Source organism: Haemaphysalis longicornis, unplaced genomic scaffold (assembly GCF_048455015.1).
Source record: "Haemaphysalis longicornis isolate Haplotype H1 unplaced genomic scaffold, Haemaphysalis longicornis Haplotype H1 scaffold_12, whole genome shotgun sequence".
Lineage (NCBI taxonomy): Eukaryota > Metazoa > Arthropoda > Arachnida > Ixodida > Ixodidae > Haemaphysalis > Haemaphysalis longicornis.
The window spans coordinates 120,555,845-120,581,267 of record NW_027526225.1 but is presented as its reverse complement, the minus strand read 5'-3'; the positions used below and the strand labels follow the sequence as shown (position 1 = coordinate 120,581,267).

The 25,423-nt window shown below is 49.8% G+C and overlaps 1 protein-coding gene across 6 annotated transcripts in view; it reads right to left on the bottom strand.

Annotated features, from left to right (window-relative positions):
• Positions 1-9,100: 9,100 nt before the first annotated feature.
• LOC144163422 (tRNA dimethylallyltransferase-like) overlaps positions 9,101-25,423 on the bottom strand; it is a 29,364-nt gene continuing 13,041 nt past the window's right edge. Inside the window, exons 3-7 of one of the 6 annotated variants that reach the window (XM_077694402.1) lie at positions 25,254-25,364; positions 24,331-24,409; positions 15,462-15,575; positions 11,173-11,245; positions 9,101-9,194 (exon numbers count right to left, since the gene is read on the bottom strand). In XM_077694402.1, coding sequence (XP_077550528.1) covers positions 25,295-25,364 — 70 coding nt within the window. In that variant the 3' untranslated portion in view covers positions 9,101-9,194; positions 11,173-11,245; positions 15,462-15,575; positions 24,331-24,409; positions 25,254-25,294. The other 5 variants (XR_013320924.1, XM_077694401.1, XR_013320923.1 and 2 more) reach the window with 5 other exon arrangements.

The following is a 25,423-nucleotide window of genomic DNA, read 5'->3' as shown; positions in this document are numbered from 1 at the left end:
GCTGCCTCTCTTCCTCAGCGCTCTTGAAAAAGTTGCGCTAAGAAACGCTTGAAACGACCCCCCTTTCGGCCGAAAGATTTTCCTGATAAGGCGCCGCATGGACCGTGCGTGTGCTCTGTTTTATTCCTTCCGAGTGTTGAGAGAGAAGGTAAGCTGCCTCTCTTCCTCAGCGCTCTTTCAGTGGAAAAGTTTCGCTAAGAAACGCTTGAAACGACCCCTCTTTCGGCCGAAAGATTTTCCTGATAAGGCGCCGCATGGACCGTGCGTGTGCTCTGTTTTATTCCTTCCGAGTGTTGAGAGAGAAGGTAAGCTGCCTCTCTTCCTCAGCGCTCTTGAAAAAGTTTCGCTAAGAAACGCTTGAAACGACCCCCCTTTCGGCCGAAAGATTTTCCTGATAAGGCGCCGCATGGACCGTGCGTGTGCTCTGTTTTATTCCTTCCAAGTGTTGAGAGAGAAGGTAAGCTGCCTCTCTTCCTCAGCGCTCTTGAAAAAGTTTCGCTAAGAAACGCTTGAAACGACCCCCCTTTCGGCCGAAAGATTTTCCTGATAAGGCGCCGCATGGACCGTGCGTATGCTCTGTTTTATTCCTTCCGGGTGTTGAGAGAGAAGGTAAGCTGCCTCTCTTCCTCAGCGCTCTTGAAAAAGTTTCGCTAAGAAACGCTTGAAACGACCCCCCTTTCGGCCGAAAGATTTTCCTGATAAGGCGCCGCATGGACCGTGCGTGTGCTCTGTTTTATTCCTTCCAAGTGTTGAGAGAGAAGGTAAGCTGCCTCTCTTCCTCAGCGCTCTTGAAAAAGTTTCGCTAAGAAACGCTTGAAACGACCCCCCTTTCGGCCGAAAGATTTTCCTGATAAGGCGCCGCATGGACAGTGCGCATGCTCTGTTTTATTCCTTCCGAGCGTTGAGAGAGAAGGTAAGCTTCCTCTCTTCCTCAGCGCTCTTTCAGTGGAAAAGTTTCGCTAAGAAACGCTTGAAACGACCCCTCTTTCGGCCGAAAGATTTTCCTGATAAGGCGCCGCATGGACCGTGCGTGTGCTCTGTTTTATTCCTTCCGAGTGTTGAGAGAGAAGGTAAGCTGCCTCTCTTCCTCAGCGCTCTTGAAAAAGTTTCGCTAAGAAACGCTTGAAACGACCCCCCTTTCGGCCGAAAGATTTTCCTGATAAGGCGCCGCATGGACCGTGCGTGTGCTCTGTTTTATTCCTTCCAAGTGTTGAGAGAGAAGGTAAGCTGCCTCTCTTCCTCAGCGCTCTTGAAAAAGTTTCGCTAAGAAACGCTTGAAACGACCCCCCTTTCGGCCGAAAGATTTTCCTGATAAGGCGCCGCATGGACCGTGCGTATGCTCTGTTTTATTCCTTCCGGGTGTTGAGAGAGAAGGTAAGCTGCCTCTCTTCCTCAGCGCTCTTGAAAAAGTTTCGCTAAGAAACGCTTGAAACGACCCCCCTTTCGGCCAAAAGATTTTCCTGATAAGGCTCCGCATGGACCGTGCGTGTGCTCTGTTTTATTCCTTCCGAGTGTTGAGAGAGAAGGTAAGCTGCCTCTCTTCCTCAGCGCTCTTGAAAAAGTTGCGCTAAGAAACGCTTGAAACGACCCCCCTTTCGGACGAAAGATTTTCCTGATAAGCCGCCGCATGGACCGTGCGTGTGCTCTGTTTTATTCCTTCCGAGTGTTGAGAGAGAAGGTAAGCTGCCTCTCTTCCTCAGCGCTCTTGAAAAAGTTTCGCTAAGAAACGCTTGAAACGACCCCCCTTTCGGCCGAAAGATTTTCCTGATAAGGCGCCGCATGGACCGTGCGTGTGCTCTGTTTTATTCCTTCCGAGTGTTGAGAGAGAAGGTAAGCTGCCTCTCTTCCTCAGCGCTCTTGAAAAAGTTGCGCTAAGAAACGCTTGAAACGACCCCCCTTTCGGCCGAAAGATTTTCCTGATAAGGCGCCGCATGGACCGTGCGTGTGCTCTGTTTTATTCCTTCCGAGTGTTGAGAGAGAAGTTAAGCTGCCTCTCTTCCTCAGCGCTCTTGAAAAAGTTGCGCTAAGAAACGCTTGAAACGACCCCCCTTTCGGCCGAAAGATTTTCCTGATAAGGCGCCGCATGGACCGTGCGTGTGCTCTGTTTTATTCCTTCCGAGTGTTGAGAGAGAAGGTAAGCTGCCTCTCTTCCTCAGCGCTCTTGAAAAAGTTGCGCTAAGAAACGCTTGAAACGACCCCCCTTTCGGCCGAAAGATTTTCCTGATAAGGCGCCGCATGGACCGTGCGTGTGCTCTGTTTTATTCCTTCCGAGTGTTGAGAGAGAAGGTAAGCTGCCTCTCTTCCTCAGCGCTCTTGAAAAAGTTTCGCTAAGAAACGCTTGAAACGACCCCCCTTTCGGCCGAAAGATTTTCCTGATAAGGCGCCGCATGGACCGTGCGTGTGCTCTGTTTTATTCCTTCCGAGTGTTGAGAGAGAAGGTAAGCTGCCTCTCTTCCTCAGCGCTCTTGAAAAAGTTGCGCTAAGAAACGCTTGAAACGACCCCCCTTTCGGCCGAAAGATTTTCCTGATAAGGCGCCGCATGGACCGTGCGTGTGCTCTGTTTTATTCCTTCCGAGTGTTGAGAGAGAAGGTAAGCTGCCTCTCTTCCTCATCGCTCTTGAAAAAGTTGCGCTAAGAAACGCTTGAAATGACCCCCCTTTCGGCCGAAAGATTTTCCTGATAAGGCGCCGCATGGACCGTGCGTGTGCTCTGTTTTATTCCTTCCGAGTGTTGAGAGAGAAGGTAAGCTGCCTCTCTTCCTCAGCGCTCTTGAAAAAGTTGCGCTAAGAAACGCTTGAAACGACCCCCCTTTCGGCCGAAAGATTTTCCTGATAAGGCGCCGCATGGACCGTGCGTGTGCTCTGTTTTATTCCTTCCGAGTGTTGAGAGAGAAGGTAAGCTGCCTCTCTTCCTCAGCGCTCTTGAAAAAGTTTCGCTAAGAAACGCTTGAAACGACCCCCCTTTCGGCCGAAAGATTTTCCTGATAAGGCGCCGCATGGACCGTGCGTGTGCTCTGTTTTATTCCTTCCGAGTGTTGAGAGAGAAGGTAAGCTGCCTCTCTTCCTCAGCGCTCTTGAAAAAGTTGCGCTAAGAAACGCTTGAAACGACCCCCCTTTCGGCCGAAAGATTTTCCTGATAAGGCGCCGCATGGACCGTGCGTGTGCTCTGTTTTATTCCTTCCGAGTGTTGAGAGAGAAGGTAAGCTGCCTCTCTTCCTCAGCGCTCTTGAAAAAGTTGCGCTAAGAAACGCTTGAAACGACCCCCCTTTCGGCCGAAAGATTTTCCTGATAAGGCGCCGCATGGACCGTGCGTGTGCTCTGTTTTATTCCTTCCGAGTGTTGAGAGAGAAGGTAAGCTGCCTCTCTTCCTCAGCGCTCTTGAAAAAGTTGCGCTAAGAAACGCTTGAAACGACCCCCCTTTCGGCCGAAAGATTTTCCTGATAAGGCGCCGCATGGACCGTGCGTGTGCTCTGTTTTATTCCTTCCGAGTGTTGAGAGAGAAGGTAAGCTGCCTCTCTTCCTCAGCGCTCTTGAAAAAGTTTCGCTAAGAAACGCTTGAAACGACCCCCCTTTCGGCCGAAAGATTTTCCTGATAAGGCGCCGCATGGACCGTGCGTGTGCTCTGTTTTATTCCTTCCAAGTGTTGAGAGAGAAGGTAAGCTGCCTCTCTTCCTCAGCGCTCTTGAAAAAGTTTCGCTAAGAAACGCTTGAAACGACCCCCCTTTCGGCCGAAAGATTTTCCTGATAAGGCGCCGCATGGACCGTGCGTATGCTCTGTTTTATTCCTTCCGGGTGTTGAGAGAGAAGGTAAGCTGCCTCTCTTCCTCAGCGCTCTTGAAAAAGTTTCGCTAAGAAACGCTTGAAACGACCCCCCTTTCGGCCAAAAGATTTTCCTGATAAGGCTCCGCATGGACCGTGCGTGTGCTCTGTTTTATTCCTTCCGAGTGTTGAGAGAGAAGGTAAGCTGCCTCTCTTCCTCAGCGCTCTTGAAAAAGTTGCGCTAAGAAACGCTTGAAACGACCCCTCTTTCGGACGAAAGATTTTCCTGATAAGCCGCCGCATGGACCGTGCGTGTGCTCTGTTTTATTCCTTCCGAGTGTTGAGAGAGAAGGTAAGCTGCCTCTCTTCCTCAGCGCTCTTGAAAAAGTTTCGCTAAGAAACGCTTGAAACGACCCCCCTTTCGGCCGAAAGATTTTCCTGATAAGGCGCCGCATGGACCGTGCGTGTGCTCTGTTTTATTCCTTCCGAGTGTTGAGAGAGAAGGTAAGCTGCCTCTCTTCCTCAGCGCTCTTGAAAAAGTTGCGCTAAGAAACGCTTGAAACGACCCCCCTTTCGGCCGAAAGATTTTCCTGATAAGGCGCCGCATGGACCGTGCGTGTGCTCTGTTTTATTCCTTCCGAGTGTTGAGAGAGAAGTTAAGCTGCCTCTCTTCCTCAGCGCTCTTGAAAAAGTTGCGCTAAGAAACGCTTGAAACGACCCCCCTTTCGGCCGAAAGATTTTCCTGATAAGGCGCCGCATGGACCGTGCGTGTGCTCTGTTTTATTCCTTCCGAGTGTTGAGAGAGAAGGTAAGCTGCCTCTCTTCCTCAGCGCTCTTGAAAAAGTTGCGCTAAGAAACGCTTGAAACGACCCCCCTTTCGGCCGAAAGATTTTCCTGATAAGGCGCCGCATGGACCGTGCGTGTGCTCTGTTTTATTCCTTCCGAGTGTTGAGAGAGAAGGTAAGCTGCCTCTCTTCCTCAGCGCTCTTGAAAAAGTTTCGCTAAGAAACGCTTGAAACGACCCCCCTTTCGGCCGAAAGATTTTCCTGATAAGGCGCCGCATGGACCGTGCGTGTGCTCTGTTTTATTCCTTCCGAGTGTTGAGAGAGAAGGTAAGCTGCCTCTCTTCCTCAGCGCTCTTGAAAAAGTTGCGCTAAGAAACGCTTGAAACGACCCCCCTTTCGGCCGAAAGATTTTCCTGATAAGGCGCCGCATGGACCGTGCGTGTGCTCTGTTTTATTCCTTCCGAGTGTTGAGAGAGAAGGTAAGCTGCCTCTCTTCCTCATCGCTCTTGAAAAAGTTGCGCTAAGAAACGCTTGAAATGACCCCCCTTTCGGCCGAAAGATTTTCCTGATAAGGCGCCGCATGGACCGTGCGTGTGCTCTGTTTTATTCCTTCCGAGTGTTGAGAGAGAAGGTAAGCTGCCTCTCTTCCTCAGCGCTCTTGAAAAAGTTGCGCTAAGAAACGCTTGAAACGACCCCCCTTTCGGCCGAAAGATTTTCCTGATAAGGCGCCGCATGGACCGTGCGTGTGCTCTGTTTTATTCCTTCCGAGTGTTGAGAGAGAAGGTAAGCTGCCTCTCTTCCTCAGCGCTCTTGAAAAAGTTTCGCTAAGAAACGCTTGAAACGACCCCCCTTTCGGCCGAAAGATTTTCCTGATAAGGCGCCGCATGGACCGTGCGTGTGCTCTGTTTTATTCCTTCCGAGTGTTGAGAGAGAAGGTAAGCTGCCTCTCTTCCTCAGCGCTCTTGAAAAAGTTGCGCTAAGAAACGCTTGAAACGACCCCCCTTTCGGCCGAAAGATTTTCCTGATAAGGCGCCGCATGGACCGTGCGTGTGCTCTGTTTTATTCCTTCCGAGTGTTGAGAGAGAAGGTAAGCTGCCTCTCTTCCTCAGCGCTCTTGAAAAAGTTGCGCTAAGAAACGCTTGAAACGACCCCCCTTTCGGCCGAAAGATTTTCCTGATAAGGCGCCGCATGGACCGTGCGTGTGCTCTGTTTTATTCCTTCCGAGTGTTGAGAGAGAAGGTAAGCTGCCTCTCTTCCTCAGCGCTCTTGAAAAAGTTGCGCTAAGAAACGCTTGAAACGACCCCCCTTTCGGCCGAAAGATTTTCCTGATAAGGCGCCGCATGGACCGTGCGTGTGCTCTGTTTTATTCCTTCCGAGTGTTGAGAGAGAAGGTAAGCTGCCTCTCTTCCTCAGCGCTCTTGAAAAAGTTGCGCTAAGAAACGCTTGAAACGACCCCCCTTTCGGCCGAAAGATTTTCCTGATAAGGCGCCGCATGGACCGTGCGTGTGCTCTGTTTTATTCCTTCCGAGTGTTGAGAGAGAAGGTAAGCTGCCTCTCTTCCTCAGCGCTCTTGAAAAAGTTTCGCTAAGAAACGCTTGAAACGACCCCCCTTTCGGCCGAAAGATTTTCCTGATAAGGCGCCGCATGGACCGTGCGTGTGCTCTGTTTTATTCCTTCCGAGTGTTGAGAGAGAGGGTAAGCTGCCTCTCTTCCTCAGCGCTCTTGAAAAAGTTTCGCTAAGAAACGCTTGAAACGACCCCCCTTTCGTCCGAAAGATTTTCCTGATAAGGCGCCGCATGGACCGTGCGTGTGCTCTGTTTTATTCCTTCCGAGTGTTGAGAGAGAAGGTAAGCTGCCTCTCTTCCTCAGCGCTCTTGAAAAAGTTGCGCTAAGAAACGCTTGAAACGACCTCCCTTTCGGCCGAAAGATTTTCCTGATAAGGCGCCGCATGGACCGTGCGTGTGCTCTGTTTTATTCCTTCCGAGTGTTGAGAGAGAAGGTAAGCTGCCTCTCTTCCTCAGCGCTCTTGAAAAAGTTTCGCTAAGAAACGCTTGAAACGACCCCCCTTTCGGCCGAAAGATTTTCCTGATAAGGCGCCGCATGGACCGTGCGTGTGCTCTGTTTTATTCCTTCCGAGTGTTGAGAGAGAAGGTAAGCTGCCTCTCTTCCTCAGCGCTCTTGAAAAAGTTGCGCTAAGAAACGCTTGAAACGACCCCCCTTTCGGCCGAAAGATTTTCCTGATAAGGGGCCGCATGGACCGTGCGTGTGCTCTGTTTTATTCCTTCCGAGTGTTGAGAGAGAAGGTAAGCTGCCTCTCTTCCTCAGCGCTCTTGAAAAAGTTGCGCTAAGAAACGCTTGAAACGACCCCCCTTTCGGCCGAAAGATTTTCCTGATAAGGCGCCGCATGGACCGTGCGTGTGCTCTGTTTTATTCCTTCCGAGTGTTGAGAGAGAAGGTAAGCTGCCTCTCTTCCTCAGCGCTCTTGAAAAAGTTGCGCTAAGAAACGCTTGAAACGACCCCCCTTTCGGCCGAAAGATTTTCCTGATAAGGCGCCGCATGGACCGTGCGTGTGCTCTGTTTTATTCCTTCCGAGTGTTGAGAGAGAAGGTAAGCTGCCTCTCTTCCTCAGCGCTCTTGAAAAAGTTGCGCTAAGAAACGCTTGAAACGACCCCCCCTTTCGGCCGAAAGATTTTCCTGATAAGGCGCCGCATGGACCGTGCGTGTGCTCTGTTTTATTCCTTCCGAGTGTTGAGAGAGAAGGTAAGCTGCCTCTCTTCCTCAACGCTCTTGAAAAAGTTGCGCTAAGAAACGCTTGAAACGACCCCCCTTTCGGCCGAAAGATTTTCCTGATAAGGCGCCGCATGGACCGTGCGTGTGCTCTGTTTTATTCCTTCCGAGTGTTGAGAGAGAAGGTAAGCTGCCTCTCTTCCTCAGCGCTCTTTCAGTGAAAAAGTTTCGCTAAGAACCGCTTGAAATGATCCCCCTTTCTGCCGAAAGATTTTCCTGATAAGGCGCCGCATGGAGCGTTCGTATGCTCCGTTTTATTCCTTCCGAGCGTGGAGAGAGAGGGTAAGCTGCCTCTCTTCCTCAGCGCTCTTTCAGTGAAAAAGTTTCGCTAAGAAACGCTTGAAATGATCCCCCTTTCTGCCGAAAGATTTTCCTGATAAGAAGGTGAGATGTGCACCCTATATCCTTCGTATGTTTTCCTTCCGACCGTTGAAAGAGAGCGCGAACTATCCCTATGCCTTGGCGCTCCCTCACTGAGATTTTAAATGCAGAGGATTTCTTTAACTCACGATGTCACCCGGCGTTGTCGGCGTGCCTCGGCGTCCGCAACAGCCGTTCCAGGTGTGCCCTCTCCCCCACTCCTCCTCTCCCGCATCACGCTACCCTCCTCGCTCTCAACAACAGGTCCGCACCCCTCCCCCTACACTATATAAAAAAATAATACTTACCGGCGCCTGGTTTCGATCCCACGACCGTGCGGGCGGAACGCAAGGTACATGGTGCTCTACCCACTGTGCTACAAAGCCGACACTGAATGGAAGGTTACGAACGCGCCTTATATCCTTGACTCATTCAAACTACGTCAAGAAGCTGCTGATACAACGCATTCACTACCTGTGGGCGGAACGCGAGGTACATGGTGCTCTTCCCACTGCGCCACAAAACCGACACAGAATGAAAGGCTACGAACGCGCCTTATATCCTTGACTCATTCAAACTACGTCAAGAAGCTGCTGATACAAGGCATTCACTACCACCAACTCCCCAAACACTAAACGTTAACGCAATACACCCACCCCCTATGCGACGCATTTACTCGAGTCCCCCTCGCGGGGAGATGGGCCTTTAACCAGCAGTAGTGGTTCGCCAGCAGCCACTTTCAAGTACTTTTTATATCGCGTCACCGAATCAATATTGTTTTGGTGCTTGGAGGGTGCTTACCTAAAAATTGTGGTTTCGTTTGGTTGCATGACTTGAATCCTAACGTGCACCTGAAACACGTGCTGAAGTTTTTATTGACGGCTTTTTAATTGCGTCACTCCTGCCGGCCACTAGCATAAAATGGGAGTTTTATAATATTCCTTGCGCTTTTAGGGTTCGAATGCACGTCTTCCGTAGCTGGAACAGGGCTGAGTTACCAAAGGCGAGTTCCTTTAAACTGAATAAAAAGAGTTTATTTTCTGCATTGCCCCTTAAGGTGAGCTTTAATTGCTCTCCCCCCCCCCCCCCTCTGTAATATATGAAGCGCCCTTTTGTCAGCGCGCTTATCCGGCGCCAAGGTGCTGGCTATTAAAGATGACGACAATAAAGAGACGAGCTGTGCGTGCTGGGTGCATGAGCACGCACTGGCAGTTGGTCTCTTTATTGTCGTCGTCCATAAGGTGTTCAATAAGGTGACTAAACTTCAACTAATTTTTTTCTGTTCACTATCTTCTTAAGGATAGCAACATTAATTACTTCACGAGCTGGGCTCTTTCCCAACACATGCATGCGACTGTGCTCAAGCTAGCGTAGCCAGCGAGCTCAGAAGCCATGAAAAGAGGCAAGTGTCCAGAAAACACTTTATTTCGAGAACAGCGACAGAAAGTAGTGCTGCAGTTTTGAACAGAACACAGGCCAGCTCCGTCCAGCATTGAGTGTGCACCTATAAAGAAAAAGAAGACTTGGCTGCTCGAGAATGTCCCCGTTTGGTTACGTGACCCACAGCCGGGTGGGGTGAGTGTGGTGGGTAGGGAAAAGAAAGGGGAATGAGAGAGAGGGAGGAAGAAGAGGAAGAAGAGGAGGAACAAGGAGGAAGAAGAGGAGGAAGAAGAGGAAAGAGAAAATAATAGGGGGGAAATGATGGGAGTAGTTGGTCGGGTGTGGTGAGGAAATGGGGGGAGGAAAGAGATGGGTGTAGCGAGAGGGGAGGGAAGAGAGAGAGAGGGCGAAGAGACAGAAGATGGTAAAAAAAGTGTAGCAGAAAGTTGTGGGCGCAGGGAAGGGGAATGAGAAGAAATCAATATGAGAGAAGGCATGAGGAAAACAGAGGATGGAAGGGGTTATACAGGAGAGATTGAGGGGGAAGGAGAAGAGAAGGAGCCAAAAGGAGGAGGGTAAAAAGAGGGAATGTAACAGAGGTCCAAGGGGGATGGAATACAGAGAAATAGGTAGAAGGGTAAAGGAAATCATGTGTGATGAGTATTACAGTCGGTGGAGGATTTAAGGAGAGTAGAGAGGGGGAGAGGAAAGTAGATTGAGGCAGGGGCAGGAAGAGGGGATAGAAATTGAGAGTGGGGGTGAGCAGAGGGGGAAAGGAGGCTGGGGGGAAGCTAGCCATCATAGATTCGAGGGAGTAGAGTAGGGAGCAGGGCATTTGTTTTGCACAAGACATTAAAAGGTAGATGATGACGATGACTAGCAATTGACCTGCAATAAAGGTTGCATTTAAAACCTTCACATTTCAGCTGAATGTAGTGCAAAGCAGTGCAGGGATAGGAACAATTTTTTCAGTTTTTCAGCTCCATTGTAATTTGCTTTTATTTTAGCTTTATCTAAATGCTTCATCCGCACCAGGTAGTTCGTCAGCGAGAACACTGAAAGATAAGTGTGGCGGAGTTCAGTGTCACAAAAATTGAAGTGCCCACAGCTGAAAAAATGCTGTAAACATCTGCACAATGAGTCACTTTACTGTTGCAAACGAGTTCCTTATGCAACAAATCAATGCTGGCAAACCATCCATTATGCCACTCTTTCTATCACGCATAGTTTCTCTTCCTGATAGCAAGCTGAACGGTTATCTCCTTGCCTATCATGTTTCAGTTTGGCTGGGTGTGACTTCACCTAATGCAGGTTGCTTGGTTTGGAGCCCAAGAAGGGGCTTCAAACTGAACATGTAATATAATTTGTGGAAATTCTTTGCTAAACTGCAGTAAACCAGTCCACAAGAGGGCACAGATGTCTTGCTAGAAGATTGAACTTGGCAATTTCAAGCCCTACACAACAGTGAAAGCTGGGCTAGTTGGTATACTGGATAGTTTAAAAGGTGCACAAGGCATGATGGACAGACAGAAAGAACACAAACAAGCGCTTATTGGGGTTCTTTCTGTCTGTCCCTCGTTTCTTGCATGCTTCGCACTATTCAAGCCCTAAACAATTTAAACACCCAAAATACCTGCCCGTATCGATAAGCAGAGCATTGCAACATGCAATGAGCTCACATTAATGTTCTGCATTGAGACGTTCTGGATGAGCCAAACGTGACAAAATGAGACATCAGGATGGATGTGACGAGGGAATGTTTTCATAATCAATCTTGCTGCCAATCTGGTCTTTTCATTAGTGTGATTGTATGATGATGCCACGACAGTTGCTACGAGAGTTAGTGTTGCTACGAGAGTGATTGGAAAGTCACATCACAGTTTCTGCACGTTTTTAGTGGGACCAGAGCTCAGTGTTCGTCTGAGACGTGTGACAGAGAAGTCAAGTTCCAGTCTTACCACTCATCCAACATAGCGGCGCAAGTTCCAATGACTGCGTGATCTATGTGATGACAACACTGTATGATGACAGCATGATCTTTGCTATAAATGCTGATGTGGTAGAAAAAATAAGAGCAAGAAATTTTGTCACCAATACATTACTTGTTGGTGGTTTCATCAGCTTCTTTTATCTTCTGCTTTGCCAAAGCTCGGTGCCTTTTCGATTTTGCGTGTCCTAAAAAGAAGAAGAAAAAATCTCTGAGCATGGCGCACAGCCACTGTGAACTGCTGTGAAAATCTGATAACTAAATAAGGGATGATTTGTTTTGCTCAAATCAGATCCCGCATTGCTGGCCCAAATAGCATTCTGGGAGGAAATACCTATGAAGGTCCTAAACGACAAAATTGCGACCTTCGGAGTGTCAATTTCCACTTTTTAGAAAGAGTACTGACACTAATGATTTCTAAAAATTGACGTAGTTCACTACAGAAGATGCCCTGAAGGTATAGAACTTGATGAAATTTTAAACTGCCGTTATCGCTGCAGTTTTGAGGTTGAAAAAGGAACAGAGGGATGTGTGACATATAGAATGCTCCAGCCAGTGAATTTTGGAGTGTTCTGTGCTTTCTTTCACGGCGACATGCATATGAGTTGAGAACACAGCTGAAAAGCTGGTGCACACTCAAAAATAAAAACTTTCCGTAAGGTGTTTGCCAGGTCGGCATCCCTCGAAATCTAGCCTGCCGTAAAAGCCCCTTCAGGGGTGACACTGGTCTTAAAACAACTTCTTTTAATTTTCAAGTTTGTGAAACTTGTCCGTCTTGCTGCTTTTCCCCCACTGATTTTGAATATGCCACTATTTTTTTTCAAATTGTCAATTAGTTCCCAATTAGTCATTTTTGGTCAAACAGGAAAAACAGTGTTGGTCACAGAACTATTCTTGATATTTTCCAATACTAGGAACCCTGGCGAATGCAATAACTGAAGCAGTTTTTTATGCATCGCTTGGAACTTATTTTACAGCTGTTCCAAGCGATGCATCAAAAAACTGCTTCAATTATTGCGTTCGCCAGGGTTCCTAGTATTGTAAAATATCAAAATTACAGCTTTATGACCAACGCTGTTGTGTCTGTTGTTCGACCAAAATGGCTAATTACCTGTAGTTGTCTTGGGAACTAATTGACCAAATTAAAAAATAGTGGCGTATTCGAAATCAGTGGGGAAAAAGCAGCAAGATGGACAACGTTTCACAAACTTGAAAATTAAAATAAGTTGTTTCATGACTAGTGCCCCCACTAAAGGGGCCAGCGTGGAGCTGTTTCACAAAGTGGCGCATAAAATGCTGGCAGGCAAGTCACACGCCGCGTAATTTCACAAAACAAGCAATTGGTCTTCACTTTCCTTGCCTGCCTTGCTTGTTTCTGCTCAGACCTCCATTTTTTTGCGCCTTTAAATGGGCCATGCAGACAAAATACAGTGGAACCCCAATGATACGTCCCCCGGACTTACGACGACCCGTTTCTTACGATGGATCACCGTGGTCCCGGCAAACTCCCCATAGAAAAAATGCATTAGAAATCTCGTTGATATGACGCTCGTGTGCACGCGGTCCGGACTCTGGCGGGGTTAAAGTGGTATTTTCGCCATCGTTTACACCGCTTCGCCACCTCGTCTCGACTTTTCTTGATTCCTAATTACCGTTTGACGCTGCTTGATGTTCTAAGGTCGGCAGGCGGGCCAGACGACTTGATGAACAGACACAAGCAAGCAGGCGGGTACTCGCGAGCGGGAGTGTACCTCCGATGGCCACACGCGGCAGCCACACGCCAACGCGCCACCGCGTGAAGTCAACGTTCAGGTGGCTGGCGGACTGAATTGGAAGCTCCTATGGTGTCGCCGCCAAACGCGAAACCACGTACGACGGAATCCCACGGTGATGACGGAACACCCGCTTGCCTCATATGCTCGATCCAAGTTTCATCGTAAGTAGCGCTAGAGACGGGACACAGAAGAGGAGACACACACGACGGCGCTAACTCGAAACTGACTTTATTAGGCGAAAACACAAATATATACCCAAAAGAAAGAACACGTGCCCAGGTCAAACCCGAAAATGCAGTTTGATAAACACAAAGGTCGCAGGATTACGATTCGAAAAACACACAAGATTACACTGCACATAGTCAACAACCAACCAGCGAAACATCTAAGTTAATGCATTTGACAAGAACAGAAATTCCTTTTCATGAAGTGCTACCGACGCGTGGCTGATACACTCGCGGGCTCGCGGCAGAAAAAATGAAAACTGCTGTGATTCCATATACCCACCGTTTATCACATGGTTTAAAGAATGTTGCCGGGCGTTTCGGGGTTAGAGTCCTTTTTTCCGCTCCGAATAAACTTGGTAAGTTGTGTAACATGGTGGAAAGAAGGTTGTCCGGTCAGAAGTCTGACAGATATTGCAATGTTAAGCATGCTTCGCCTTTTGTCCCGTGCAAGACAGGAATTGTGTACTCATTGCCATTATCATGTGACAACGTTTATATCGGCCAATCAGGCAGATGCATCAATGTTCGTCTGATGGAACACCGGAGTTCACTCAAAAACAACCCTCATGCACATATCACTCGACATTGCGCGACCCACAAAGATAAGACCCAGGCGCAATGCTGTCCACTTTTTGAAAACACCAGTGTGTTATGGCGACACAGGCACCAATTGACACGCGAGGTAATCGAAGCTTTTTATATAAGAAAGCACGAGGATAAGTGTATCAGCCACGCGTCGGTAGCACTTCATGAAAAGGAATTTCTGTTCTTGTCATATGCATGAACTTAGATGTTTCGCTGGTTGGTTGTTGACTATGTGCAGTGTAATCTTGTGTGTTTTTTCGAATCGTAATCCTGTGACCTTTGTGTTTATCAAACTGCATTTTCGGGTTTGACCTGGGCACGTGTTCTTTCTTTTGGGTATATATTTGTGTTTTCGCCTAATAAAGTCAGTTGCGAGTTAGCGCCGTCGTGTGAGTCTCCTCTTCTGTGTCCCGTCTCTAGCGCTACTTACGATGAATCAAAACCAACTAGCTCAACTGTCAATTTTATCGATCCAAGTTTCTTCCTTTATGATGCTCTCTCTCTCTCTCTCACTGCTCTCTTCTCATCAGTGTCTTTCAAAGCGGTGTCGCCACACCGCTCCTTTCTTTGCCGCTTTTTTTCCATCGCCGTCTCGTACTATCGTTCGTTTCGCTTGGCCTTGGAAGTTTCCCACTCGCCTTTTCCCTTCTCAATTTGCTCGACACTTCGGCCTTTATCTCGCGGGCGCGAGGCGTGCGGATGGCGGGCATACTTGGAAGCTTTGTAGGGGAGGGGGCACAAAATAGGCGTCTTTTTTAAAATGGGATTTTAGCTAAAGGTTCGCAAATATAGTAGTTTAAATAAGTTCTTAGCCCACCTGTCGCGTAAGACCGTCTACTAGGCCGGCATTTACCCGCACCCCGGTCATATGACCCACAGGCCATATGACGCTTTCGCGCGGTCCCTTTAAAGTCGTATTATCGGGGTTCCACAGTACAAGTTTGTTTTATTCGAAAGAGTCCGTGTTTTATAGTGCCCCCAGCATTTGTCGGGGGCCGCAAATGATACCGTACTCACTAAGAAATTGATCAATTTAGGTTAAAATAATCTTCCTGCCAAATTGTATTTTCGGGACGTCTGCCATGAAGTCACAGGGGCGCGTATTCAAACGAACTTCCACTACGTCGTTTGGCTCTGCAGCCTTGCTTTCCGTCAGTCCTCCCAGATGGCGCTACTATACTCATCCACGGACCGTTATCCGCCGTTGCTTTGTTTTTGACTATTTGCACCTGGCTTGTTTTTTGTTACTGTACAAAGTAATCGTTTCGTGAGACATGGGATATCCTCAACAAACAGGGTCACGTAAGACAACGTCGCTTATGCCAATCAGCCAGTGTCGTGTAAGTCAACTCAAGAGCGACGGACTGCTGTGCAGTTAAAACAAGCATTGTGCGCCCAGTACCAACAGCAGTGCTTCTATGCTTACGTGTATTTTCGTAAATTTCATTGTCTACCGCACCATTCTTAGTGCTGTAAAATGAATATGCATTATATTTAGGCGCAAATAGCTCGTTGAGCAAGCTTGTAAGCCATGCCTAATTTGCGTTTGCCTTTGTGGGCCTCAGCCAATCACAGAGCTGGGCACATGACATCATAGGCTCTGCTGCGGAAAATGAACTCGTCGGTCGCATTGCCATTCCCTTTTTTCCCAATTATGTAGCTTATTTGATCGAGGTGTGCGTTAAAAGAGCTGTCAGTCTGGCTCTAATGAGTTAATCTTTCAAATGAACCAAACTTGTGTTTTGCCCGCATGGCCCCTTTAAGCCCGTTTCAGCTATGTCGAACCAAGTGGCCAACATCAAGATTGTGCTACTCACTTTCCCACGTGACGCTGCCAATGAGCGAGACGTTGCAGTGTCACAGGTGAACAGGTGTTGGCTGTTGTTGTTGCCGTCCAGCAGAGGGAGGGGATCATGGCTTGGCTCCTTGCCCTGTGACAGATAGCAGCGCAGCAGTCAACACCGATTGAGCACAACAGCCAAGTCAGCAGTTGGAATGACTAAAAATGGCTCAAGCCAACTCGGAAACCCTCCCATTTTACACGCAAGTGTGCCGCGGACAGACATGTGACGGCACAAACATTTCAGCATTATTTTTTAAGTTTGGCCCTACGCCCCTTCTAGTTGCCCTATTTTAAAGCTATCAGTTGAAACATGCAGTATGTACCGCACGCATGGCACAAAGAAGACGTTTGCACACAGAGTAAATAGAGATAAATAAAAGAGAAAACTTTATTACACAGAGGGAGGAAAAAAGCTGGCATGCCGGTACTACTGCAAATGTTTGATGACGATTTTCTGCTTGCCCCTCTGTTGGCTGAACAAGTCAACTAATCAGATCTGACCTTTCATCTCAGCAGGGCTTTTTGCACGAAAGGCGAGGACACATGGCAAGGATAATGGACATGGTCATACTTCCTCTCTGCGCTCGTCTTTTGTGCATCAACTCTTGCCAAGGTTATAGAGGGGGAGAGAGAGAGAGAGAGAGAGAGAGAGAGAGAGAGAGAGAGAGAGAGAGAGAGAGAGAGAGAGAGAGAGAGAGAGAGAGAGAGAGAGAGAGAGAGAGAGAGAGAGAGAGAGAGAGAGAGAGAGAGAGAGAGAGACCGCGGTGGCTTAGTGGCTAAGGCGTTGTGCTGCTGAGCACGAGGACGCGGGTCTGATTCCTGGCCGCGGCGGCCGCTTTTCTGATGGAGGCGAAAAGTGAAAACCACTGTGTGTTCGAGATTTCCGCGCACGTTAAAGATCCCCAGATGGTTAAAATTAACCTGAAGCCCTCCACTACGGCGCGCCTCATCACCCGAGTTGCGTCGGCGTGTTTAACAGCACAATCAATCAATCAGATCAATTTTGTATTGCCCATCAGCGTATCTCAGTGCACACTGAATTCATGCACTGTGGCAGTTGCTCGGTGCAAAAGTATACCCCTGTGAACATGGGTGTCAGTTGGGGGGGGGTGCAAAAAAGCCCCCCCTCCCCCATGCCCCACTGGCACCTGCCCCTGTGGCCTGCCACGCAACCAGTTTGCCCCCCTGAAGACAAAATTCTATCAATGCCCGTGCCTGTGACTCCAGTTGGCTTCTCCATTATCATACACGGTGTGAGGCCGCTGAAGTGAAATAAAAAAACTCCCCCCACCTCCCCGAAGGGGATCGTGCGGAAATGCGAATACATTGGGAGCACCGATGAGTGCGCTGCGGCAAGCAGTAATGGAGAGAGGCGTGCGCTCCACTGCATTTGTATACATTTACCGAGCGCAGCGAGCGGAGAGAGGGTACGCGGAGAGGAGAGAGAGACCCGCGCAACACGCCCGCCCCGCGCGCGAGCTCTCTCTCCCGCCGAGCTCCGCGATGCGAGCGCCCTCACACGCCCGAGCACGCTCCTCCTCTACACTCACTCTCCGCTACTCCACCCGAGCTCCGCGATGCGAGTGCCCTCACACGCCCGAGCGCGCTCCTCCTCTCCACTTGCCCTCCGCTACTCCCGCCCGAGCTACCACCTGCTCCGGTTGCTAGGCGCGCCACAGCTGTTGCTAGGGGCGAGGAGGAGCGCGGAGAGATAACACCTGCGGGCGCACGCCGACGGAGCAGGACAACCCCCGACTGTAGCGGCGCGGGTCCGCCGCGCCGAGACGACGACGATGAAGGTAGAACTACGAGGCGCGCGCTCACGTGCGCTTGCGCTGGAGGAATGCAGGCGCACGCCGACGGAGCACGACAACCCCCGACTAAGAAATGCATTCGCATTTAAAAACGTCCCACACACCCTCGGTCGCAACTGTTTGCTCTGTTGGCATGACGATTACAACTACCCCGAGTCTACTCTGACTGGGGGCATTGATATTGCCGCGAACCATGTACGGGTTTATTTATTGTTTGTTTTTAATGCTCGGCCGCGCCCGTCTCTGTTATCTGTGTCCCATGCGAAGCGCGTGTTCCATTCTTTATTTTTATTTATTTATTTGAAGTGCTCACCAACAGCACAGGGCCTTCTCGGGTGATGCACCGCATACATAGGTACAAAGAATACGAACAGGCAACATACATAGATGCATGGATACAAGGAATACAAACAGTACAAATATGGGCAGCGTATAAATCAAAAATTGGTAAATGTGGAAGTGCAGATAGATACAAAAGTGTAGTGTTATAGAAAGGAGACACAAACATTTTTGAACGGTAAAGGCTCGGAGGATGTGTCTGGAGTATGCACAGGAGAGCGTACGAACATGGCAAGGAACGTACAACACGTACGAAGATGGGCAAGGTAGCGCTGTATGTGAGGAAACACGAGAGCAGGGAGAGAAGTGCAGGAGCGACCTCTCCACAGCATGCGTATTCAAAATATCATACATTTCAGAGAGCGCTTAAACAGTACCAAATCGCTGCAAAAAACGTCTATAGGAGATAGAAACAGACTGTTATAGGTGAGCTGGCACCGGCTGGCTGGTGCCAAACTCATTGATCTGTCTACATCAAAGCATCCATGTGGCCGTAGTGGTCTGCTTGGCACTCGCAGATGGACAGAGCTTACGAGGCAAGGGCAGTCGAACTTCGAGTGAATACAATTAAACAGAAAAGCCAGGTCGCGACTAGAGTGCCTCGCTGATAGCTCATCTAAATTCAAGATCTTCAGAAGCCCACCGTGCTCATATCGGCTCATAGGTGAGCGGCGAGAAAACACGGTTCTAGTAAAGCGCTTCTGAATCCTTTCTAGTCGAAGGGAGGACGAAGGGCTTAAACAATTCCAAATTGCACTAGCAAAGTTGAGCTTGGGCAAAATGAGAGCGCGATACAGTGAAACAAAGCATGATCGGTCGGTGAAATCCCTGGCCGCGCGGGAAATAACACCAAGCGTACGGAGACAGGAGTTGGTCAGATAGTTCACATGCGCGTTAAAGAGCAGTTTCGCATCCATCATTACGCCCAAATCGTGCACTACGGTAGCACGCTTTACAGGTTCACCGAGCAGCGTGCTAAATGCGTGCTAAGCAGTATGACCGCAACTTTGTTGGCGCGGCCAATGCGAACGACTTTGGCAGCACGCGGATCCCGGCCGACAGCCTACGCGAGACTATCCGCGCAATAGTGAGAGAGGAGCTGCGGAAACTTCTCCCTACGCCGCCGCAGCCCCAAGTCGCTTCCCTCACCGACGTGATTAGAGAAGAAGTGCAACAAGCGTTGGGAACTTCTACGTCATCCGAGGTACCCCGAGAGCCACAAGCTATGACATACTCCGCGGCTGTTCGTCGGCCCCGCCCTGCTCCAACACGCCGTCAAGAGGCCCCACCGTACCGCCGTCCACTGTCACCCGCCCGACCCCCGGTAGCCCGAAACCAGACGCCGAGGAAGACGGACGTATGGCGAACTCCCGATAATCGTCCTCTGTGCTACCACTGCGGAGAGGCCGACCATATCTACCGTCGCTGCCCATACAAGAGACTCGGACTGCGTGGTTTCTCCGTCGACGCACCTCGCCCTCTCCCTGGCCAACGACCACGTGAGATCGACGAGTATCTATCTGAAACCAGCCGTGGCCCACCGCGTTTCAACCGCTCGCCGTCGCCCTACTCATACCAGTCGCCAAGCCGCCATAACAATGCTGACTTCTCACGTGGAAGGTCCCCCAGCCCACGCGGGGGAAAAAAAAGCAGCAACTTCTGGAGGTGAAGTTGCAGAACGGCGAAAAAACGAAAACCCTCCAACGACGCATGGCCACACCGAACACCGTACCTGCAGCCCAACGACTCGATCTAACCCGGCCGTGACTCCCGAACCCGACGACGACACGACGCGACGCGTACCCGAAACGACAGAGCCTGCCGCTGAGAAGATGACGAGAATGACGACGCATGGTGCCCGACCGTCAACACGCACAGCCGAGATACAACGCCCCGACGCACCAGAAACTCGAGGAAAGCGGCGTCCGACGTCCAGTTGTCCATCGACGGCTTTGACGTAGTCGCCCTCATCGACACGGGAGCCGACTACTCGGTAATGAGCAGCTCATTCGCGTCGAAGCTGAAGAAAGTTAAGACAACATGGGACGGTCCGCATATACGCACAGCAGGAGGCCATCTCGTAACGCCAAGTGGAACGTGCACATCACGCGTCACCATAGGCGGCACCACGTACCCTGCTGAGTTCGTTATTTTGCCTAACTGCTCCCGCGACGTAATTCTCGGAATGGACTTTTTGACGGACAACTGCGCAATAATTGATCTGCAGACCAAGTCGATAACTTTTTCCTCCGATCACTCCACGACGCCGCAGCCGAACCCTGATCACCGTGCTGCTGTCAGGATCTCCGAAGATCACATCACCCTGCCACCCCGCGCAAGCTTGATGATCACCGTCTACTGTGAGGATGCTGCTTCTGACATCTACGCTATCGTAGAGAGTGATCGAAGGTTGCTTCTCGACCACGGTGTCTCCATCGCAAGAGGGGTTGCGCACTTTAAGCAACGCCAATCTCACGTTTTGGTCACTAATTTCACCGAAGAGTACCAGCATTTAAACAAGGGAGCTGCAATTGCGTTCCTCGAAGAAACGCAAGAAGCAAGTGACATGATTGCGGTCGCCGACTTTGAACGCACACCCGATGACACCTTCAAGCTTCCGCAGCCCTTCGACATGAATCCGGCGCTACCGCAAGAACAACTGAACAAACCATTGGCTTTGCTGCGTTGCTACAGCGAGTATTTTTCGTCGAGTTCAAAATTACGTCAGACACCCCTGGCGAAGCACCGTATTATAACTGAAGATGGAGCCCGACCTACCCGACAGTCACCATACCGCGTCTCTTCCCATGAACGGGAAGCCTTCCGGACTCAAGTCGACGACATGCTCAACGACGACATTATACAGCCATCGAAAAGTCCGTGGGCTGCGCCGGTCATGCTCGTAAAGAAAAAAGACGGCACACTGAGATTCTGCGTTGACTACCGGCGATTGAACAAGATCACCAAAAAGGACGTGTACCCCCTGCCACGAATCGACGACGCCCTCGACCACCTCTGCCATGCGAGGTACTTCTTATCGATGGATCTGAAGACAGGCTACTGGCAAATTGAAGTGGACAGAGAGATCGAGAGAAGACTGCATTCATAACCCCGGACGGCCTATACGAGTTCAAGGTGATGCCGTTCGGGCTATGCACGGCACCAGCAACGTTCCAAAGAGTCATGGACACTGTGCTTGCTGGCCTTAAGTGGCACACCTGCCTCGTATACCTCGACGACGTTGTGGTATTCTCCCGGACTTTCGACGAACACCTCGCAAGGTTGCAGTCGGTACTCGAGGCCATCCGTACGTCGGGGTTAACGCTGAAGCCTGAAAAGTGCCGCTTTGCGTACGAGGAACTGAAGTTTTTGGGCCATGTCGTCAACGCCGCGGGAGTCCTGCCTGACCCGGCGAAAACTTCAGCCATTGCGAACTTCCCAAGGCCGAAGGATAAGAAGGGCGTGCGCGGATTTCTTGGACTGTGCGCATACTACCGGCGCTTCGTCGCAAACTTCGCACGCATTGCAGAGCCGCTCACGCGCTTGACAAAAGATAGCACCCTTTTCAGCTGGGAAGACGACCAAGAAAAGGCATTCTGCGAGCTGCAAAAACACCTGCAAAGCCCGCCCGTGCTCGCTCATTTCGACGAAAACGCCGAAACGGAAATACACACGGACGCCAGTGATATAGGCTTGGGTGCCGTCCTTGTCCAAAAACAAAGCGGGTGCGAAAACGTAATCGCCTATGCCAGCCGCGGTCTGTCGAAGGAGGAGAAAAACTACTCTGCCTCCGAAAAAGAGTGCCTCGCTATTATATGGGCCATTTCAAAATTTCGCCCATACGTGTATGGCAGACCGTTCGAGGTTGTAACAGACCACCATGCGCTGTGTTGGCTCGCCAATTTGAAGGACCCCTCTGGCCGTCTTGGGCGGTGGAGTTTGCGCCTGCAAGAGTTCGACGTTACAATCGTCTACAAATCCGGAAGGAAACACTCCGACGCCGACTGCCTGTCCCGCGCCCCTGTCGACCCACCACCACAAGACTCCGATGAAGACAGCGCGTTCTTCGGGGTTGTTACGGAGAGCGACCTAGCCGCCCAGCAGCGTGCCGACCCGGACTTGCACGTAATAATCGACTACCTCGAAGGACGAAACGTCGCCGTGCCTAGAGCGTTCAAGCGGAACTTACCAGCATTCAGCCTCAAAACCTCCGTCCTCGTGAAGAAGCATTTCAGCCCCGGAACAAGAACGAATTATCTACTTGTCATCCCCGCAGACCTTCGTGACGAAATTTTGGAAGCGTCCCACGACGACCCGTCTTCCGGACATCTCGGCACAGCTCGCACTACTGCAAAAATTAAGGCGAAGTACTGCTGGCCCCGCCTTACATTCGACGTCACCCACTACGTTCGGAGTTGCCGTGACTGCCAGCGACGAAAAACGCCGCCGACAAGACCCGCCGGACTTCTGCAACCGATCACCGTCCCGTCGAGGCCCTTTCAACAGATTGGAATGGACCTTCTAGGTCCGTTCCCGACGTCACGATCGGAGAACAAGTGGATCGTCGTAGCGACAGACTACATGACGCGCTACGCAGAGACCACCGCTCTTCCGCGGGGGACTGCACAAGAAGTCGCCAAGTTTTTTATAAACCAAGTTGTGCTGCGATATGGAGCTCCTGAAGTCCTAATCACCGACCGAGGAACGGCCTTTACCGCGGCGCTGATGCAACGAATCTTACGCTACAGCAACACGGATCACCGAAAAACGACGGCGTACCCCCCCCCCCCCCTAACCCCAAACGAACGGACTAACGGAACGTCTGAACAAGACGATTGCGGATATGCTGTCCATGTACGTCGACGTTGAACATAAGACTTGGGACGAAGTACTCCCGTATGTCACGTTTGCGTACAATACAGCGACGCAGGAAACTACGCAGATGACACCGTTCGAGCTTGTCGACGGAAGACGGCCGACTACGATGCTCGACGCCATGCTTCTGCATGTAGAAGACGACGACCTCAACGCCGACGTCCAAGGATACCTTCAACGTGCGGAGGAGGCCCGCCAGCTCGCTCGAGTTCGTATAACGGACCAGCAGCTGGTGGATGCCGGCCGCTACAACCTCCGACGCCGAGACGCCGAGTACCAACCAGGGGATCGTGTGTGGGTTTGGACTCCCATTCGACGACGAGGACTCAGTGAGAAGCTTCTGCGACGGTATTTCGGACCCTACCAGATTCTACGACGTGTTGGCCAATTAACCTACGAAGTGATCCCCAGTGGTGATTCCGGCACATCACGACGACGCACGCGACCCGAAGTCGTCCACGTGGTTCGCCTCAAACCGTACTACGCAAGATGACGAACTTTTTTTGTTGTTTTGTTGTTGCAGTTTGTTCGGACTGTCGTTTTATTTTAGCATCGGGTCGATGCACTCTTAGAGGGGGGGTAATGCCGCGAACCATGTACGGGTTTGTTTATTTATTGTTTGTTTTTAATGCCCGGCCGCGCCCGTCTCTGTTATCTGTGTCCCATGCAAAGCGCGTTTTCCATTCTTTATTTTTATGCCGCCCTCGCTATCTCATTCAGATAAGCAGAGTGTTTCGCCCTAACGCCGCTAGCCCAGAATAATCTTCTGTGATCTAGAATGTTCTGGATGCGATTCGACGGTTCCAGAAACTCTCGCGCCGAAAGATAAAAGCCTGCACAGCAGACGCCGGGGTATTCGATTCTGCGACGTTTGCCGACGCACGTACGTCACTTTGTTGACCACTGCTTCGCCGCCTCTGTATTCTTTTCAGTTGTTAGCGGAGCACAAGTTCGCTCCAATAAACTTGTTTCTTTCCCAAACAACTGCGTCGTCCTTGGCTTCGTGACAATATGACAACTGCCACTCTTTGATTTTGATTTTGAGGCTTTAAGGCGCTGGAGCTACGCATGGGCTATGAGGCGTATTATACCAGAGGGCTCCGGATTAACTTTGACACCCTGGGGACTGTCAGCATGCGTCCAAGTCTTGACACATGGGCATTTTGACTTTTCACCTCCACCTGATAAGCAGCCATCACGGCTGGATCGGACCTGAGACCTTCGACTGCACAGCACAATTCTTTTGCCACTCAGTTACCGCAGTGGGTCAACTATAGCTCACCCACATGTGCCCAGCGCAGATAGAGGAGTGTGGCGCTCAATTAAAGACTATCACTCATGAAGGCTTGCAGGCCACACCTTCACTTCACCAGCTTGGTTCCCGCTGTGCTGCAAGCTCACGCTGGCAATAGCGTTGTGTGCACAACTAGCGATTTTTACGCACGGTGCGAGAAAATTTTATTTCCACTTCTGGCAGCCTTTTTTCCACTGAAGGTGAAAAGCCAAAACATCTGCATGTTAAGATTTTGGCGCATGTAATTCACGTTAAACAGGAGCCCGCCACTATGCGTGAGAAATCCTGAAGAGGAAACCTGTCCTTCAAGTACTGAGAGCCCTCCATTTCTTAACTGTCATTTCCCTCGATGCTGTAAGCAACACCGCATTACTGGTTATGAGATGCATAAATGCACTGAATCCAGTCGTAAAATCAGGCTGTGCGATCAATAACCTCATAACAACCACAGCAGTTCGCGCCTATTGCTTACGGTGCCTGAAGTGTGTCAAAGAAAAAAAAAAGAGGCTTAGCCAACTCACTTCTCAAGAAACGCTGTGCGATCCACTTTTTCTGCTTTCTGGAATATCTCTTAGCCACTTGCTTCCACGAGCCACAACCCTGGAGCAATAAAAAAGCTCACAAGTGCATTCAGGCATTTTTCGTAGACCTCGGCAAACCTTCAATATCTTGGAAACTAAATTTGTTTAACAAGCTCATGATGCAAATAGATGAATGCCAAACAAGGCCCCAGGATGAGCTCATTATGTGTCATCCAACTTCCCACTACCAGATTGCAAAAATACAGAGTATTCGAGCAAACACTTTCAAGAGGTCTTAAACTAGACTTTTGGAACAAAACAAAAAAAGCCTATTCAGCGGGAAGCTGTGGCAGACATCAGTAACTGTGAGTGACATGCTCATTAGCTTAGTGGTTAACAAAACTTTACTAATTCAAAACTTAGTCATGTTCGAGAGCTATTAGCAAGAGAAAAATTGAAATTTTTTTTATTCTTTAAAGCTCTTACATGCAAAAAAATGCGTTTTTTCTTCCGCATGAAACCGAAACTTGGCACGTAACGAGAACAATGCAAAGTCCACTGGTAATGTGCTGCAATGACTGCAGTGGCCAATTCAAAATGTACGAGCTACTCTCGTGTGCCACCATCAGACGTTGCATTTGCACTTGACTTCTGGCGCTCTGTATGCATAGTTACAGCTTCATGTCTTGCTAGTTTTACACAAGCTAATGTCACAAGTAGAGGATCCTAATAAATAATATTTGTTGCGTACTTAACCAAAATGTCTTAAACTCGGTTAATTTAGTTCTACACAATTTGTTACCTCAAGCTTTCAGCCCTACTCTTTCTACTGCACCAGTAGTGATTCCATTGCAGCATGTGCCACAAGCAAGGAGTTGGGGATAGAGATTACCAAAGGGAGCATTTACAGTGCAGCTATGTACCTTCAGCAAATGCTTTTTGTCCCTTGGCGGATGCCTTTTCTTCACCGTTCATGTCGGTGGAATTCCTTGAAACCAATGGACTGGAAGATGCCCTTCATGTAGTCAGCGTCCCTGTGAGCCCAAAGAGAGAGTAACAAATTATAACCCCCCAAAGCAATAACAAGCTTTGA